Genomic DNA, 16,284 nt, shown 5'->3' on the forward strand with positions numbered 1-16,284 from the left:
CCGTGGCCCAAGTGGAACCCCAGATACCGTACCTCCACCTGCCCAATCGCACACTTCTTGGGATTTGCTGTGAGTCCCGCCCGTCGCAGCGACCTCAGAACCGCCCTCAGATGCTGCATGTGCCGCTGCCAATCATTGCTGTAAATTATGATATCATCCAAATAGGCAGCGGCGTAAGCCGAATGTGGTCTGAGGATTCGGTCCATGAGGCGCTGAAACGTAGCCGGGGCCCCAAACAAACCGAATGGAAGTGTCACAAATTGGTGTAATCCGAACGGTTTGGAGAAGGCCGTTTTTTCATGGGAAATTGGTGTCAAAGGGATCTGCCAATAACCCTTTGTCAAATCCAGTGTCGAATAAAACAGAGTAGTGCCCAACCGATCGAGCAACTCATCAATGCGAGGCATTGGGTAGGCATCAAATTTAGACACCGCCTTGACTTTTCTATAATCCACACAGAACCGTACAGACCCGTCGCTCTTAGGAACCAGAACAACTGGGCTGGACCAATCGCTGTGGGATTCCTCTATTACCCCCATATCGAGCATTGCATCTAATTCTTCCTGAACAATTTTGTTTTGTGTTCGGGCAATCGGTAGGGATGGCTATGTACCACCTACCCCCGGTTCGGTCTCGATGTGGTACAGGATAAGGTTTGTATGACCCAGCAGAGGAGAAAACATGTCTGCAAACTCCTGTTGCAACTTGACAACCTCTGTGAGTTGATACGGTGAGAGGTGATCTCCGCAAGTGACCGGGGTGATATGATTGTGTTTTGTATTCACCTCCGGCCCGAGCTCCGCCCTCTCCGGAACTACTGTAGCCAACGTCACAGGGACCGCCTCCCTCCATAATTTCAGGAGGTTGAGGTGATATATTTGACGTGCGCCCCCTCTATCGGTTCGCTTTACCTCATAATTGAGATCCCCCACTCGCCGTGTGACCTCAAATGGTCCTTACGACTTGCCGAGTAATTTGGACCCCGATGTGGGGAGTAATACGTGCACTTTATCTCCCAGTGCAAATTCCCACAGCCGAGTTCCCCAGTCGGCTTTGACGTTCCTGAGCTTGGAACAAAATCTCCTGTGTTAGTTGCCCCAAAGTGTGGATGTGGCAGCGTTCTGGTTTGTGAAAATAGGGAGATGTGTGATGTGCGATGCTCTGGCAGGGGAGGCGGAGCCGGGGCCGGGGCCGTCCTCGACAGCTCCACGTCATGATGACGAGAGAGGGGGAGAGGCTGCAGCCCCTCCCCTTCTCAGCTAATTCCCTGAGGGGGATTTCCCTTTGGAGCAGTCGCGAGACGAAACCCTCAAACACGCCTTTGACCAAGTGAGAGTCATCGATGGTCAACGACTCCAGCCTGACATCGCACTTTCATACCCCTATTTTGCAATTATAAATGAGCGGTTGTATCGAGTGACACAGGACACTCGGACCAAAAAGGATACAACCCAACTTTTGATTCCAAGGAGCCGTCCGGAAATGGTATTCCAGGCGGCTCATTATAATCACATGGCAGGTCATCTAGGAGAAAGGAAAACACTGAACCGTCTAATAGCCCGTTTCTATTGGCCGGGCATTGGCGGCGATGTCCGCAGGTGGTGTGCGGCATGCCGCGAATGCCAGCTGGTTAACCCACCGGCCACCCCAAAAGCACCATTGCGCCCTCTCCCTCTGATCGAGGTCCCCTTTGAGAGAATTGGAATGGACCTCGTCGGGCCATTAGAACGGTCAGCACGCGGACATCGCTTTGTATTGGTCCTAGTGGACTATGCAACGCGATATCCGGAAGCCGTGCCTCTTCGCAACATCTCAGCACGCAGTATTGCGGAGGCACTCTTCAAAATAATCTCCCGGGTGGGGATTCCGAAAGAAATCCTCACCGATCAGGGCACAACATTTATGTCACGAACACTACGCGAACTGTACGAACTATTAAATATTAAATTGATTTGCACCAGTGTATACCCTCCTCAAACGGATGGCCTGGTGGAACGATTTAATAAATCGTTCCACCATAAATCGTTTAATAAATCTTCTCCCCATTCGAGCTGCTGTATGGGCGACGCCCACGCGCGTGCTTGATGTAATGCGAGAGGCCTGGGAGGAAGGACCTTCAAACAGTAAAAATGAAATTCAGTACGTTCTTGATCTTAGAGCAAAACTCCACACCTTGGGGCAACTAACACAGGAGAATTTGCTCCAAGCTCAAGAACGACAGCGCCGACTGTATGACAGGGGAACTCAGCTAAGGGAATTTGCACCGGGAGATAAAGTGCTTGTACTGCTTCCCACATCGAGCTCTAAATTACTCGCCAAGTGGCAAGGACCCTTTGAGGTCACACGACGAGTGGGAGATCTCGATTATGAGGTTAAACAAACCGATAGAGGGGACGCACGTCAAATATACCACCTCAATCTCCTAAAATTGTGGAGGGAGGCGGTCCCCGTGACATTGGCTACGGTGGTTCCCAAGAAGGCGGAGCTCGGACCGGAGGTGAGTTCAAAACATAAACAGTTCACCCCGGTCACTTGCGGAGACCACCTCTCACCGAGCCAACTCGCGGAGGTTGCCAAGTTGCAACAGGAGTTTGCAGATGTGTTCTCCCCTCTACCGGGATGTACAAACCTCATCCATCACCACATCGAGACCGAGCCGGGGGTGGTGGTACGTAGCCGCCCCTATCGCTACCCGAACACAAAAAGAAAATTGTTCGGGAAGAATTGGATGCGATGCTTGATATGGGGGTAATAGAAGAATCCCACAGCGATTGGTCCAGCCCAGTTGTTCTAGTGCCTAAGAGCGACGGGTCTGTGCGATTCTGTGTGGATTACAGGAAAGTCAACGCGGTGTCTAAATTTGATGCGTATCCAATGCCTCGCGTTGATGAGTTGCTCGATCGGTTGGGCACTGCTCGGTTTTATTCGACATTGGATTTGACGAAGGGTTATTGGCAGATCCCCTTGACACCAATTTCCCGTGAGAAAACCGCCTTCTCCACACCGTTTGGATTACACCAATTTGTGACACTTCCGTTCGGTTTGTTTGGACCCCCGGCTACGTTTCAGCGTCTCATGGACCGAATCCTCAGGCCGCATTCATCTTACGCTGCTGCCTATTTAGATGACATCATCATTTATAGCAATGATTGGCAGCGGCATATGCAACATCTGAGGGCGGTTCTGAGATCGCTGCGCTGAGCGGGACTCACAGCGAACCCGAAGAAGTGCGCGATTGGATGGGTGGAGGTACGGTATCTGGGGTTCCACTTGGGCCACGGGCAGGTGCGTCCCCAAATTGACAAGACAGCGGCGATTGCGACCTGCCCGAGACCCAAGACCAAAAAGGGGGTGAGACAGTTCCTGGGGCTGGCTGGCTATTATAGAAGGTTTGTGCCTAATTATTCGGACGTCACCAGCCCGCTGACTGATCTCACTAAAAAGGGAGCTCCAGATCCGGTCCAGTGGACGGAGCAGTGTCAACGGGCGTTCACGCAAGTTAAAGCCGCACTTTGCGGGGGGCCGCTGTTACATTCACCTGACTTCTCTCTCCCTTTTGTTTTACAGACAGATGCTTCAGACAGGGGGCTGGGGGCCATACTCTCGCAGGTGGTGGAGGGGGAGGAGTGCCCAGTGCTGTACATTAGCCGTAAGCTCTCGTTAAGGGAAACTAAGTACAGCACCGTGGAAAAGGAGTGTCTCGCCATCAAGTGGGCGGTCCTCACTCTCCGATACTACCTGCTGGTGCGGGCCTTCACCCTCTGCTCGGATCACGCCCCACTCCAGTGGCTCCACCGCATGAAAGATACTAACGCCCGGATCACACGTTGGTATCTGGCTCCTCAGCCGTTTAAGTTCAAGGTGGTCCACAGACCGGGGGCGTAGATGGCTGTCGCCGACTTCCTTTCCAGGAATGGGGGGGGAGTGGTAGTCAGGCCAGATGTCGCCCCGGCCTGAGTCGGGCGGTGGGGATATGTGGCAGCGGGGGCGTGGTCAAGCATCTCTCCGGAGAGAGAAAGCTGTAAGGGCGCTTACACCTGAGCTAAATTATGTCTAACACCTGTCTCTAATTTCAGTGAGCACGGGGAGAGCGGCATAAAGAGAGCGACACAACACTCAGTCGAGAGAGAGACTGGATATGACAGAGCTGAGCCAGAGCAACGATTCCCTAATAGTGAGAGTTTATTTGTAGAAACAGTGTATGTTAGGGTTTGCACAGCGTATAAAGGTAAACTGTAAAGTGGTGTCGAGGAAGAGGGGAAATAAAGCCTCACCTGAAGAAGGAAAACTGCTTCTTGCGTCATCTTTTACAGTGGAGTTTTGCTCTAAGATCAAGAACGTAATGAATTTCATTCTTACTGGTTGAAGGTCCCTCCACCCAAGCTTCGCGTATGACATCAAGCACGCTGCGTGGGCAGCGCCCATACAGCAGCTCGAATGGGGAAAACCCAGTGGAGGCTTGCGGGACCTCTCATACTGCGAATAACAGTGGGTTGAGCCATTTGTCCCAATTTCTAGCGTCCTTGTGCACGAACTTACGAATCATGTTTTTAAGGGTTTTGTTGAATCGCTCCACCAACCCATCTGTTTGTGGATGGTAAAGACTGGTGTGAATCGATTTAACGCCCAACAATTTGTAAAGCTTGCGGAGTGTCCGTGACATAAATATATTGCCTTGATCAGTGAGGATTTCTTTCGGAATCCCCACCCGGGAGATTATTTTGAAGAGTGCCTCCGCAACACTGCGTGCGGAGATGTTGCACAGAGGCACTGCTTCCATATATCGCATTGCATAGTCCACCAGGACTAATACAAAGCGATGTCTGTGTGCTGACCGCTCTAATGGCCTGACAAGGTCCATGCCAGTTCTTTCGAAGGGGACCTAGATCAGCGGAAGGGGGTGCAATGGCGCTCTTGGGGTTGCCGGCGGATTCACTAGCTGACATTCACGGCATGCTGCACACCAACTGTGGACATCGCCATGAATGCCTGGCCAATAGAATTGGGCCATTAGACGGCTCAGTGTTTTCCTCTCCCCTAAGTGACCCACCATCGGATTATAATGAGCTGCCTGGAACAACATTTCCTGGCGGCTCCACGGTATAAATAGCTGGGTTGTATCTTCCTTTGTTTAAGCGTCCTGCATCACTCGATACAACCACTCTCGTATTATCGTGAAATACAGATATGGAAGTGCGACGTTCGGCTGCAGTTGTTGACCATCAATAACTTTCACTTGGTCGAAGGCGTGCCTGAGCGTTTCGTCTCTCAACTGCTCCAGTGGGAAATCCCCTTCGGGAAATCCCCTGAGGATGGGAGGGGCCTCAGCCTCTCCCCTCCTCACGTCACCCTGACATGGAGCTGACGAAGATGGCCCTGTCTCCGCCCTCCCCTGCTAAATCATAGCACTTCTCACATCTCACAGTTCTCATGCAGGACCCATCTGCACAGATTCCCTTTAACACATTTCCAAATTCAGGCCAATTAGTTCCCAGAATTAGCAGATGGTTGAGGCGGGAACTAACCGTGGCCTCCACTCAATGTTTTGTACCCTGAAATTTGATAACAAGGGTCACTACCGGGTAGTTGTGAATATTCCCATGTACACACTTCACCCTCACCCTTCTGGCTGTGCCCAACACCTCGCGTGGAACCAAGCACTGGTGGATAGCGGTCTGGTTACAACCCGTGTCCATCAAGGCTTGATGAGTACTTCTCTTGACACTTACCAGTATCCTGTTCGCTCCGGCCCGATCGGGGGCAGCCTGTGGAGTGTCAGGGATCCGGACCACAGTCCCCAGCTCCATCGCGGGGCATTGATCCCGGAAGTGTCCCGGATCCCCGCAACTCCAGCAGGCTGGCCAAGGCGCTACGCCCATACCTGCATCGGTGGGCACATCCACCTGAGGGGGAGAGCGGTGGGGCACTGAAGTCGCCGGGGGGGAACAAACCCCCGCGAGCGAGGAGCCGGCTTTGGTGGCGGGATTCCACGCCTCTGTGGTACTGGGAAGGCCTGTGGGGAGAGAGCAGAGTGAGAGGGGAGGGGGGAGGGAGACGGGATCGGGGAAAGCACAGGGGGAGGGGAGAGAGAGCGGGAGGGCTCTTCCGCTCTCAGGTACACGTCATATGGTCCTCCGCCAATTGGACCACTTCCTCCAGCGACGCCGGGTGGTGGCACTGGACCCATTCCGCCATCCTTTTTGGTAGATGACGGATCAGCTGCTCCAGGACCACCTGGTCGATAATTTCCTCGATGCTGCGGTCCCCCACCAGCAGCTATTTTCGGCAGGCGTCTTGGAGTCATTGGAAGAAGTCAAACGGACAGCTGGTCTTTTCCAATTCCATTGACCGGAAGAGCTGACGGCAGGGCCTGTTGGTAGGAGTGGTGTAGGCCTGCGAGGGACTTGAGGACTTCTGCCAGTGGTGAGGACTCCATGACGCATACCGTCTTCGATCTTGATCCCGGGTTTTGACACCAGTGTAGCATAACTTCACCCAGGGAGGGAAGGAGGACATGGGAAACTTGGGACTTTAACTCAAAAGTAAGACTTTTACTTCACAGCACAGTAGCACTTACAGCTTCACAATAACTAATAGCTTTTCAGCTTCACTGACGTAGTTGTTGCTCCACATTGTCTGGATCCAGACTATCTCTGCCCACTGGCGCTGGCATGGTCTCTTTTATGCCTCTCTCCCCAAGCTCACTGCAGTTAGAAACAGGTGTTAACCATCATCTAGCTCAGGTGTACGCACCCTTACCATTTTCTCTCTTTCCAGATGGACGCTTGACCATGGCCCCACTGCCACAATAGTATGTACTGTGTACAATATGCAAATTGTCTGTATGCATGCACCTCAATTGCCTTTCACATTTGCCATTTGCCTATGTGAGAGATTATACAACAAAATATTGTGCTTGACTTGACCTTCCATTTCACAGTGAGATAAATGAACCAGAGGAGACTTAAAATGTTACGTTTTTTTATTTTTTTTATTTATCTAACTCTGCGTCCGAAACCACGTACTGTCACAGCATGGACTGTGTTTGATGAAGGATGCACTTCTCGGCCCGTATGTTCTTTTAGGTATGCATGCGAGCAGTATGAATACAATTCGGACATACTTCATCTGCGGACATGGGTATTGACCCATGACCCAATTATATGTAAGGAATAATTGACGACGGACCGTTGAATTGTTTAAATATAACGCACACCCGAGGTGGTCATTCTTTTTAAATAATTCAACGGGACGGAGTTAATTATGCCGCTTATACCACGGTTACCACACCTTAAGACATCGTTCAGGGTTTTATCTCAAGACATTTTCTGGTTTTTGTCCCTAAAACGCTCTTGTGAGTGGAACTACTTCCTTCCGCCACATATTCAGCGTCTTGCTTTATACCACGGGGCTGTTGAATGCTTGATACTGATTGGTTCATGGCAGTTCTAAGGTGTGCAATTATTTTTCAAGGAAACGCACGGCTATAAAGTAGTTCCAGGTCTTGACCGCATAACGGTTCCATATCACTTCGCCAAATTAATTCAGTTATTTCCAATAGCCCTACAGGCTACCACAAAAAAATTAAAATAAAAACAAAGACATTGGTTGAAGTAAATCGGTTAAGAATGTCAAACAGTGTCTAATCCTAAATTTATTTCAGTTTCGGTTAGAAAGAGCCCTCGTGCTCCCTCGTCTCCCCCGCACTTACACACACACACACACACACACACACACACACACACACACACGAGAGAGAGAAGCAGCGCATCCTCCGTTGCTGGTTCTAAAATAACGTTTTCGAATTAGCAACGAAGGCTTGAGCTGTAGCAAAGTTAGATGCACTTGATCAGTGCAACAGTTTCTATATTATCTGAAATATCCCTGGGAAAAACCCTCGAGCTCCCCCTCTCTTTCACACAAACTCCCACACTCGTGGACACACAGACATTATAAGTGTAACGCACACACTTAAAGCCCAAACATACCGGTGACAGAAAAACAGAGTCGTCATGTCAGCGCACTCCTGCATCTCAATGGGGATGAAAAAAAAGTTGTTAAGTTTACAACGGGAATATGGCGACATACATCTTGGCAATTTTTAAGCGATGTTACTTCTGACGAAAACTGCAACAAAAAAGGTAATCCCAGAAGCGAGATAACTCATTTTCTGAGTTTCTCTCTTTCAAAAGTGTGTGTGTGTGTGTGTGTGAGAGAGAGAGAGAGAGAGAGTTTTCCCAGGGATATTTCAGATAATATAGAAACTGTTGCACTGATCAAGTGCATCTAACTTTGCTACAGCTCAAACCTTCGTTGCTAATTCGAAAACGTTATTTTAGAACCAGCAACGGAGGATGCGCTGCTTCTCTCTCTCTCTCTCTCTCTCTCTCTCTCTCTCTCTCTCTCTCTCTCTGTCTGTGTGTGTGTGTGGGCAGGTTTAAGTGGTTTACGGGGACTTTTTTTTTAGGTTATAAACTGGTAATTACAAGGGTATTATGCTATAAATGTGGTTTATGAGGACATTTCTAGTGTCCCCATAATTCAAATCACTTAAAAAACATACTAAATTATGTTTTATTGAAAATGCAGAAAGTTTTTTGTGAGGGTTAGGTTTAGGGGTGGGGTTAGGGTTAGGGGATAGAATCTGTAGTTTGTACAGTATAAAATAATTATGTCTATGGAGAGTCCTCATAGTGATAGCTGCACTAACGTGTGTGTGTGTGTGTGTGTGTGTGAGCGAAACGGGGGGTAGCGCGGTGCTTTCCACTACAGCTATGTGTGGCTGATTAGAAATATATTGAAACATTAAAAGTTATTTCGGATAATAGAAATTGTGGCTCTATTTGTCGGTCGCGACTCGAGTCTTGATGTGTGTGTGTGTGTGTGTAAGTGCGGGGGAGACGAGGGAGCGCGAGGGCTCTTTTTAACCGAAACTGAAATAAATGTAGGATTAGACATTGTTTGACGTTCTTAACCGATTTACTTCAACCAATGTCTTTGTTTTAATTTGTTATTTTGTTGTGGTAGCCTGTAGAGCTATTGGAAATAACTGAAATAATTTGGCGAAGTGATATGGAACCGTTATGCGGTCAAGACCTGGAACTACTTTATAGCCGTGCGTTTCCTTGAAAAATAATTGCACACCTTAGAACTGCCATGAACCAATCAGAATCAAGCATTCAACAGCCCCGTGGTATAAGATGTGATAACAACAACCGCTGAAATAATCCACTCTGGTTTTGTTAAACAAGCACTATTTAAACACAAGAAACAACTTTCTTGGTATATATGTCACTTACAGTTGAGAAGAGCTGTTCTTTTAAATCCAGGGGTTTGAACATAAAGTCTTCTCAGCTCCCGACGGATTATGAGATAGTAATATGTCCAGTGGATTCACACTTCAGACATCCACTCCAGACATCACTCCAATCTACTACAATGGACTTCAGAGGATGAACTGATGCCAATTCCAATTGTAAGACATGGGATACTTCATATTCCACTGCCTGAACATTGGACTTAGGATGGACCTCACCGAACCTCGCCGAATTGACCTGCCAATTGAACTGCGATGCACCTCACTGATCTCTGCCTGCATCACCTTGGACTATTGATGGACTACACTCTTGAAAGGAATATATAGACTATCAGTTAATTGCCAACAAAAGCCTTGATCAGCCAACTAACAAAGGACAACTTTTGAACTTCTGCAGTTAATCCAGGATGGACTTCAAAGACATTAGTCGTTACTCTTACAGTACATACTAAATCTTTGTTTAAACAATGATCCTTAAAATTTACTTAGTTTACTATTTTTAAACCATGACTTGCACTACACACAAAAAACGAATATTGGAACGTTATTCCTGCTGTTTAGCCAGAGAGGAACTGGCCCCCACAGTGAGCCTGTTTTCTCCCAAGGTTATTTTTCTCCATTAACCAACATCTTATGGAGTTTTGTGTTCCTTGCCACAGTCACTTTTGGCTTGCACATTGGGGTTTTAAATACAATTATTATTTACTTATTTATTTTTATACACAATTTACAATCATATTTTAATCAAACTACACGATGACTCTAAGACTTTATAGATATTATAGTTTCATTTTCTGTTAAATCATAATTTTCTGTAAAGCTGCTTTGAAATGATGTGTGTTGTGAAAAGCGTGACATATAAAATTGACTTCAGAATCTTGGCAGAAATTCTGCTTACTCCATTGACATACTATTTTTTGCATACTATATAGTAGGCATTTATTGATATTCTGAAGACTTTGCTCAATTTGTCTTCCATCTTGAGTTCATCTTTGTTTTGGGCTATGTCTAACTTTACTGACAAACCCAATATTAAAGAACTAATTGCCACTGGAAAAGTGTAAATATTGGTTAGAAATATTGATCAGTGAATTGATTATCTGTTTCCATTTGGTCTGACTGTTAAGACATATTTGCACAAAATTGTGTTTAATACTGTGATGATAACTGGGCTCCACTGAATTGCTGAATTAAACAATCAACATAGTGATGTAATGTAACAATGATGTGGCACGCCACATCGAAACATTCATTGTCACACACTGCAGTGCAGATTGTTTCACATACTATTTTAAAAACATAGCAGGCAGTATGCAGCATATACTGCACAGAATGTAGGAAACAGTACACTAGTAATTTATTCCAAACATAGTCATACACTCTCACACATACTGTATGTACTCACCACAATATGTTAATGAAATCAGGCCCTCTCTGACAGAATGCTGTTTTTTGGCAAATTTACTAGTTTGTGTTTGTGCTATTAGGAGTGCCAAAAGAAACTTGAGCACAAACTGGGGCTGGACTCGTACTTACTGAAACCTGTGCAGAGGATCACTAAATACCAGCTACTTCTGAAGGTATTACAATATGTGTATGTGGATTTCTAATCAGTCAGTGTTTGTTTCAGACACCTGTAAATGAGATAAGAGTAGACATGTATTTTAAAGGGGTTAAATAATGTGAAACAGGATTTTTTGTGTTCTCTTGGAAGAGGTATTAGGGAGGCCAGCAGGGGGTGCTCACCCTGCGGTTTGCGCTGGTCCTAATGCCCCATTATAGTGATGGGGACACTATACTGTAAAAAGGCACTGTCCTTTGGTTGAGACATTAAACCAAGGTTCTGACTCTCTGTGGTCATTAAAAATCTCAGGGCACTTCTCGTAAAGAGTAGGGGTGTAACCCCGGTGTCCTGGCCAAATTCCCCCCATTGGCCCTTCTCACTCATGGCCTCCTAATAATCCCCATCCATTAATTGGCTCTATAAATCTGCTCTCTCCTCTCCACCAATAGCTGGTGTGAGGTGAATATACTGGCGCACAATGGCTGCTGTCGCATCATCCAGGTGGATGCTACACACTGGTGGTGGTTGAGGAGACTCCCCTGTTCACTGTGTAAAGCGCTTTGAGTGCAGTGTCAGAAAAGCGCTATATAAAATGTAACGTTCATTCATTCATTCATTCAAATAAAAGAGTTTGATGTACTATGTAGACAGCTTTCAGCTAATTAAACACAGCTGATATGACCTCTTACATTTGAACATCGACAACACCTATTGGGTTTTCAGCAGCTTGTCCAACCCAGTCATGGTTGTAGGTTTAAGTCAGTAGATTGTTTGAGAATATTTGACTGTTGTGAAGCAGAGTAAAAGAAATGTGCTTTGTGTATTGTAGGAGATGATTAAATACAGTAAAGGCTGTGAGGGGTCAGTGGAGCTGCAGGCAGCTCTTTCCTCCATACTGGGCATCCTGAAGGCTGTAAATGACTCAATGCATCTCATCGCCATCACTGGATATGAGGTAAAACACAGACATGCTTTTGTAGCTCTCTAAATGGTGACATTACAGACTTCTATTGTTTGTAAATAAACCTAAAAATGTTTTATAAAGATATATAGGCTGGACAAAGTTATAGGAGAAGCAGTTAAACAATTTTCATCACAATCCAAGATGGCGGCCTATTTAGTGGGTGGAGATTCAAATCAATGACTTCTCTGAGGTTCGCATGAGGGAAGAATTTATAAGCAGAAGAAAGAGTAAAATTTCAGTTGTTGTGGTGCTAGAGGGTTTGAATTGGTCAGAGGACTATACAGACTCCAATCACTTTGCTAATTTTAAAACTTTTTACCATATGTGCTGCCATAGATTCCCAGCCAAAAGAAGATGATAAATCTGTAAGAACAAAAACAACAGGGGTTATGAACCTTCAGTGTTTGTCCCCTTATTATTACAGACTAACCCTAACCCCACCACTAAAAACACTTCATGCATTTAAAATAATGATAATATAAAAGTACATTTACTTTATTTTTGAATCATTTTTACCTTTGAGGACATCCACAGGAGATTTTGTCAGATTTAGACAACTTCTGAGGAAAAAGTTGTCTCCAAAATATAGCTGAACATGCACATACAGCTAAAAAAAAATTCTGTCCCTGTACAACCCATTGCAACTAATAGTCATTGCTTTCTTGCAGGGTAACCTTGGAGACCTTGGTCGCCTGCTGATGCAGGGGTCGTTCAGTGTGTGGGCAGAGCATAAGAGAGGTCACGTGAAGGTAATGGAGCTTGCAAGGTTTAAGCCCATGCAGAGACACCTGTTCCTGCATGAGAAAGCACTACTCTTCTGCAAGAGACGAGAAGAGAGTGGGGAGGGATACGAGAAAGCCCCTTCCTATAGCTTCAAACAGGAGCTCAGCGTGAGTATGTGTGGGAGGTAGCAATAGTCTTGGGCATAGAGAGAGTGTGTCAGCCTTCTTTAAGTATACTGTACAGCATATTTACTGAGTAATAATACTAAGCTAAATACACTGCCTGGCCAAAAAAAAAAGTTGCATACTCGAATATTGCGTTGGGCTGCCTTTAGCTTTGATTATGGCACGCATTCGTCGTGGCATTGTTTCAACAACCTTATGCAACGTCACAACATTTATTTCCATCCTGAGTTGCATACATTTTTGGCCGAGATCTTGAATGGATGATGGGAGAGTCGAACCAATCCGTAAAGTCTTCTCCAACACATCCAAAAGACTTTCAATGGGGTTAAGGTCAGGACTCTGTGTTGGCCAATTCATGTGGAAAAATGATTCCTCATGCTCCCTGAACCACTCTTTCACAATTTAAGCCTGATGAATCCTGGCATTGTCATCCTGGAATATGCCTGTGCCGTCAGGGAAGAAAAAATCCATTGATGGGATAACCTGGTCATTTAGTACATTCAGGTAGTCAGCTGACTTCATTTTATTGCCGCATAATGTTGCTGAGCCTAGACTTGACCAACTGAAGCAACCCCAGATCATAACACTGCCTCCAGAGGCTTGTACAGTGGGCACTATGCATGACGAGTACATCGCTTCATGCACTTCCCTTCTTACCCTTTCGTGCCCATCGCTTTGGAATAGGGTAAATCTGGACTCATCAGAACACATTACCTTTTTCCTTTGCTCCACAGTCCAATCTTTATGCTCCCTAGCAAATTTAATTCGTTTTTTCCGATTAGCCTCAGTAACAGGTGGCTTTCTTGTGGCCACACAGCTGTTTTGTCCCAATCTTGTAAGTTCTCGTCGCATTGTGTGTGTGGAAATGCTTTTACTTTCACTATTAATCATAGCCGTGTGTTCTACTGTCGATTTTTTGCAGTGTGACTTCATCAAGTGTTTAGTGATCTCCGATCACGATCATTCAAGATTTTTTTCTGACCACATTTCTTCCTTGTAGCTGACGGTTTACCACTATCCTTCCAGGTTTTACTAATGCGTTGGACAGTTCTTAACCCAGTTCCAGTGATTTCAGCAATCTCCTTAGTTGTTTTCTTTACTTGATGTAGGCCAATAATTTGCCCCTTCTGAAACACAGTAACATCTTTTCCACGACCACGGGCTATGTCTTCCGACATGGTTGTTTTAGAAATGAGAAGCTACACACTGGATCAGTTAGGGTTAAAATAATTGTTGCCAGCTGAAATGTATTAAAAACTGCAATAATGATCCAGTCATAGGCTCTAAAGTATCTGCTTATTTAAATCCAAATGGCGACTTTTTTTTTTGGCCAGGCAGTGTATTTTCCAAGTAATTGGTGACCTCATTCTGATAGGTCACTGCTCTTCTGTTGCACTCTGTGCCGGTTTTCTAAATAGTGAGTTTAATTAAATGGGAGGTACTTAAGGCATAAATTATGATTTTGGTTGGTCTGAAGAATCTTGACTTTCCTCAATATTCTGCATCCAAATTAGCTTCAGTTAGCATCTTGCAAATATCTTTTTCCTGAAGTGACATTTTGTTTAAAAAACAAATGCATTATTTCATTAATTATCATTGGGTCTTTTTTCATGAGAATTGTAGTGGGCATTAAAAAGGGCAAAAAGTGTATTTAATATTTTGTCCAAAAAAACAAACTTTTGAGAAAAGTTTCACATCAAAACCGAAAAGTTATGACAATTTTTGTGGTGTCTTTCACTTTTGAGATCAATTTGTGCACATTAATATGTCTGATTTGCATATTGTAAACATTTAAATTGGTTAAGCCACAACAAATTTTTTTTTTTTTTTTTTTTTTACTTTCTATGGCAAAGTTTTATTTTGATAAAAGTAAAAAAAAAATAGCATAGTACCTATCTTTAGTTAAATTCTTCTGTCTCTTTTGTGTTCTCTTTTCTGTCTGTATTAGATGAGTGCTATTGGAATAACAGAGCATGCTAAAGGGGACAGCAAGAAGTTTGAGATCTGGTCCAGTTCAAGGGATGAGGTATACACAGTACAGGTGAGTATAGGAGTGTGGGTGTTTGTGTCTGGCGGTGGAGGACTAATATAGAGACTTTAAGTTCAAATTTATGTTACATGTGTTAAGTGTGCACTAACCAAATGTCACATCTTGGGTTTATATACACTAGCGGCCAAAAGTTTGGAATAATGTACAGATGTTGCTCTTATGGAAAGAAATTGGTACTTTTATTCACCAAAGTGTTATTTAACTGATCATAGTGTATAGTCAGGACATTAATAACGTGAAAAATTACTATTACAATTTGAAAAAAAAAAAATTAAACTACTTCAAAGAGTTCTCATCAAAAAATCCTCCACATGCAGCAATGACAGCTTTGCAGATCCTTGGCATTCTAGCTGTCTGTTTGTCCAGATACTCAGGTGACATTTCACCTCACGCTTCCTGTAGCACTTGCCATAGATGTGGCTGTCTTGTCTTGTCTCACGCACCTTACAGTCTAGCTGATCCCACAAAAGCTCAATGGGGTTAAGATCCATATCACTGTTTTCCAGTTATTAGCTTTCAGCAGTGTTTGATATAATGGCAAATGATTTCTAGTACCAAATTAGCAATTTAGCATGATTACTCAAGGATAAGGTGTTTGAGTGATGGCTGCTGGAAATGGGGCCTGTCTAGATTTGATCAAAAATGACTTTTTTCAAATAGTGATGGTGCTGTTTTTTTACATCAGTAATGTCCTGACTATACTTTGTGATCAGTTGAATGCCACTTTGGTGAATTAAAGTACCAATTTCCTTCCGAAACAGCAAAATCTGTACATTATTCCAAACTTTTGGCCACCAGTGTATATGTCTCTCTGTGATTTATGTGGTCATGTAGGCCATGTCTGAGGAGGTTAAGACCATCTGGGTGACAGAAATACGGAAACTTCTAACAGGACAGCTGGAGGCCTGCAAAGGTAAGAGGTTGGTTTTTAGGATTGTTTTGAAATTAACAGTAGGCAAAGGGGTTAATTATATGAAATGCATTTCAAACGATGACTTTTCAAAATACAAATCTAACACAAAGGTACGTACATTTTTATTATGCAGAGGCAAGACAACAGAGGCCTCCTGATCAGTTCACCTCAGATACCAGCTCAACTAACAGGTACACACACACACACTCTCAACTACAGTTTAAAGATAATTTGAACAAATTACACAACATGAAATTCATGATGTCATTAGACTGGTGAGAAATGATAGTAATCTTAGGAGTGGAGGAGTGGAGAAACAGAAGACTGAGGAAGAAAGAGGCAAAGAACTTGAGAATATCCCTGAACCCAGAATGACAGAGAGAACAAAGGGTAAGGGGAAAAAATATTATTTGGAATGAGCTTCCTGCCTATTAAAGGTATAAAAAATGAAAATTGTGCCATCATCTACTCATCGTCATGTCATTTTTCTTTGTCTATGGAAAACAAAAGGAGATATTTAGCAAAATGTCCAAGCTGCTTTTCCATTTTAATTGAACTATCCTACTTCT

At 44.7% G+C, this 16,284-nt stretch overlaps 1 protein-coding gene across 2 annotated transcripts in view; it reads left to right on the forward strand.

Annotated features, from left to right (window-relative positions):
- mcf2lb (mcf.2 cell line derived transforming sequence-like b) overlaps positions 1-16,284 on the forward strand; it is a 55,074-nt gene that overhangs the window by 32,612 nt on the left and 6,178 nt on the right. The window contains exons 20-26 of one of the 2 annotated variants that reach the window (XM_051710961.1): positions 10,804-10,896; positions 11,710-11,835; positions 12,513-12,734; positions 14,701-14,793; positions 15,637-15,715; positions 15,849-15,906; positions 15,987-16,105. In XM_051710961.1, the coding sequence (XP_051566921.1) occupies positions 10,804-10,896; positions 11,710-11,835; positions 12,513-12,734; positions 14,701-14,793; positions 15,637-15,715; positions 15,849-15,906; positions 15,987-16,105 (790 nt within the window). The remainder of the gene's footprint in view (positions 1-10,803; positions 10,897-11,709; positions 11,836-12,512; positions 12,735-14,700; positions 14,794-15,636; positions 15,716-15,848; positions 15,907-15,986; positions 16,106-16,284) is intronic. The other variant, XM_051710962.1, reaches the window with a different exon arrangement.

Source organism: Myxocyprinus asiaticus, chromosome 11 (assembly GCF_019703515.2).
Source record: "Myxocyprinus asiaticus isolate MX2 ecotype Aquarium Trade chromosome 11, UBuf_Myxa_2, whole genome shotgun sequence".
NCBI lineage: Eukaryota > Metazoa > Chordata > Actinopteri > Cypriniformes > Catostomidae > Myxocyprinus > Myxocyprinus asiaticus.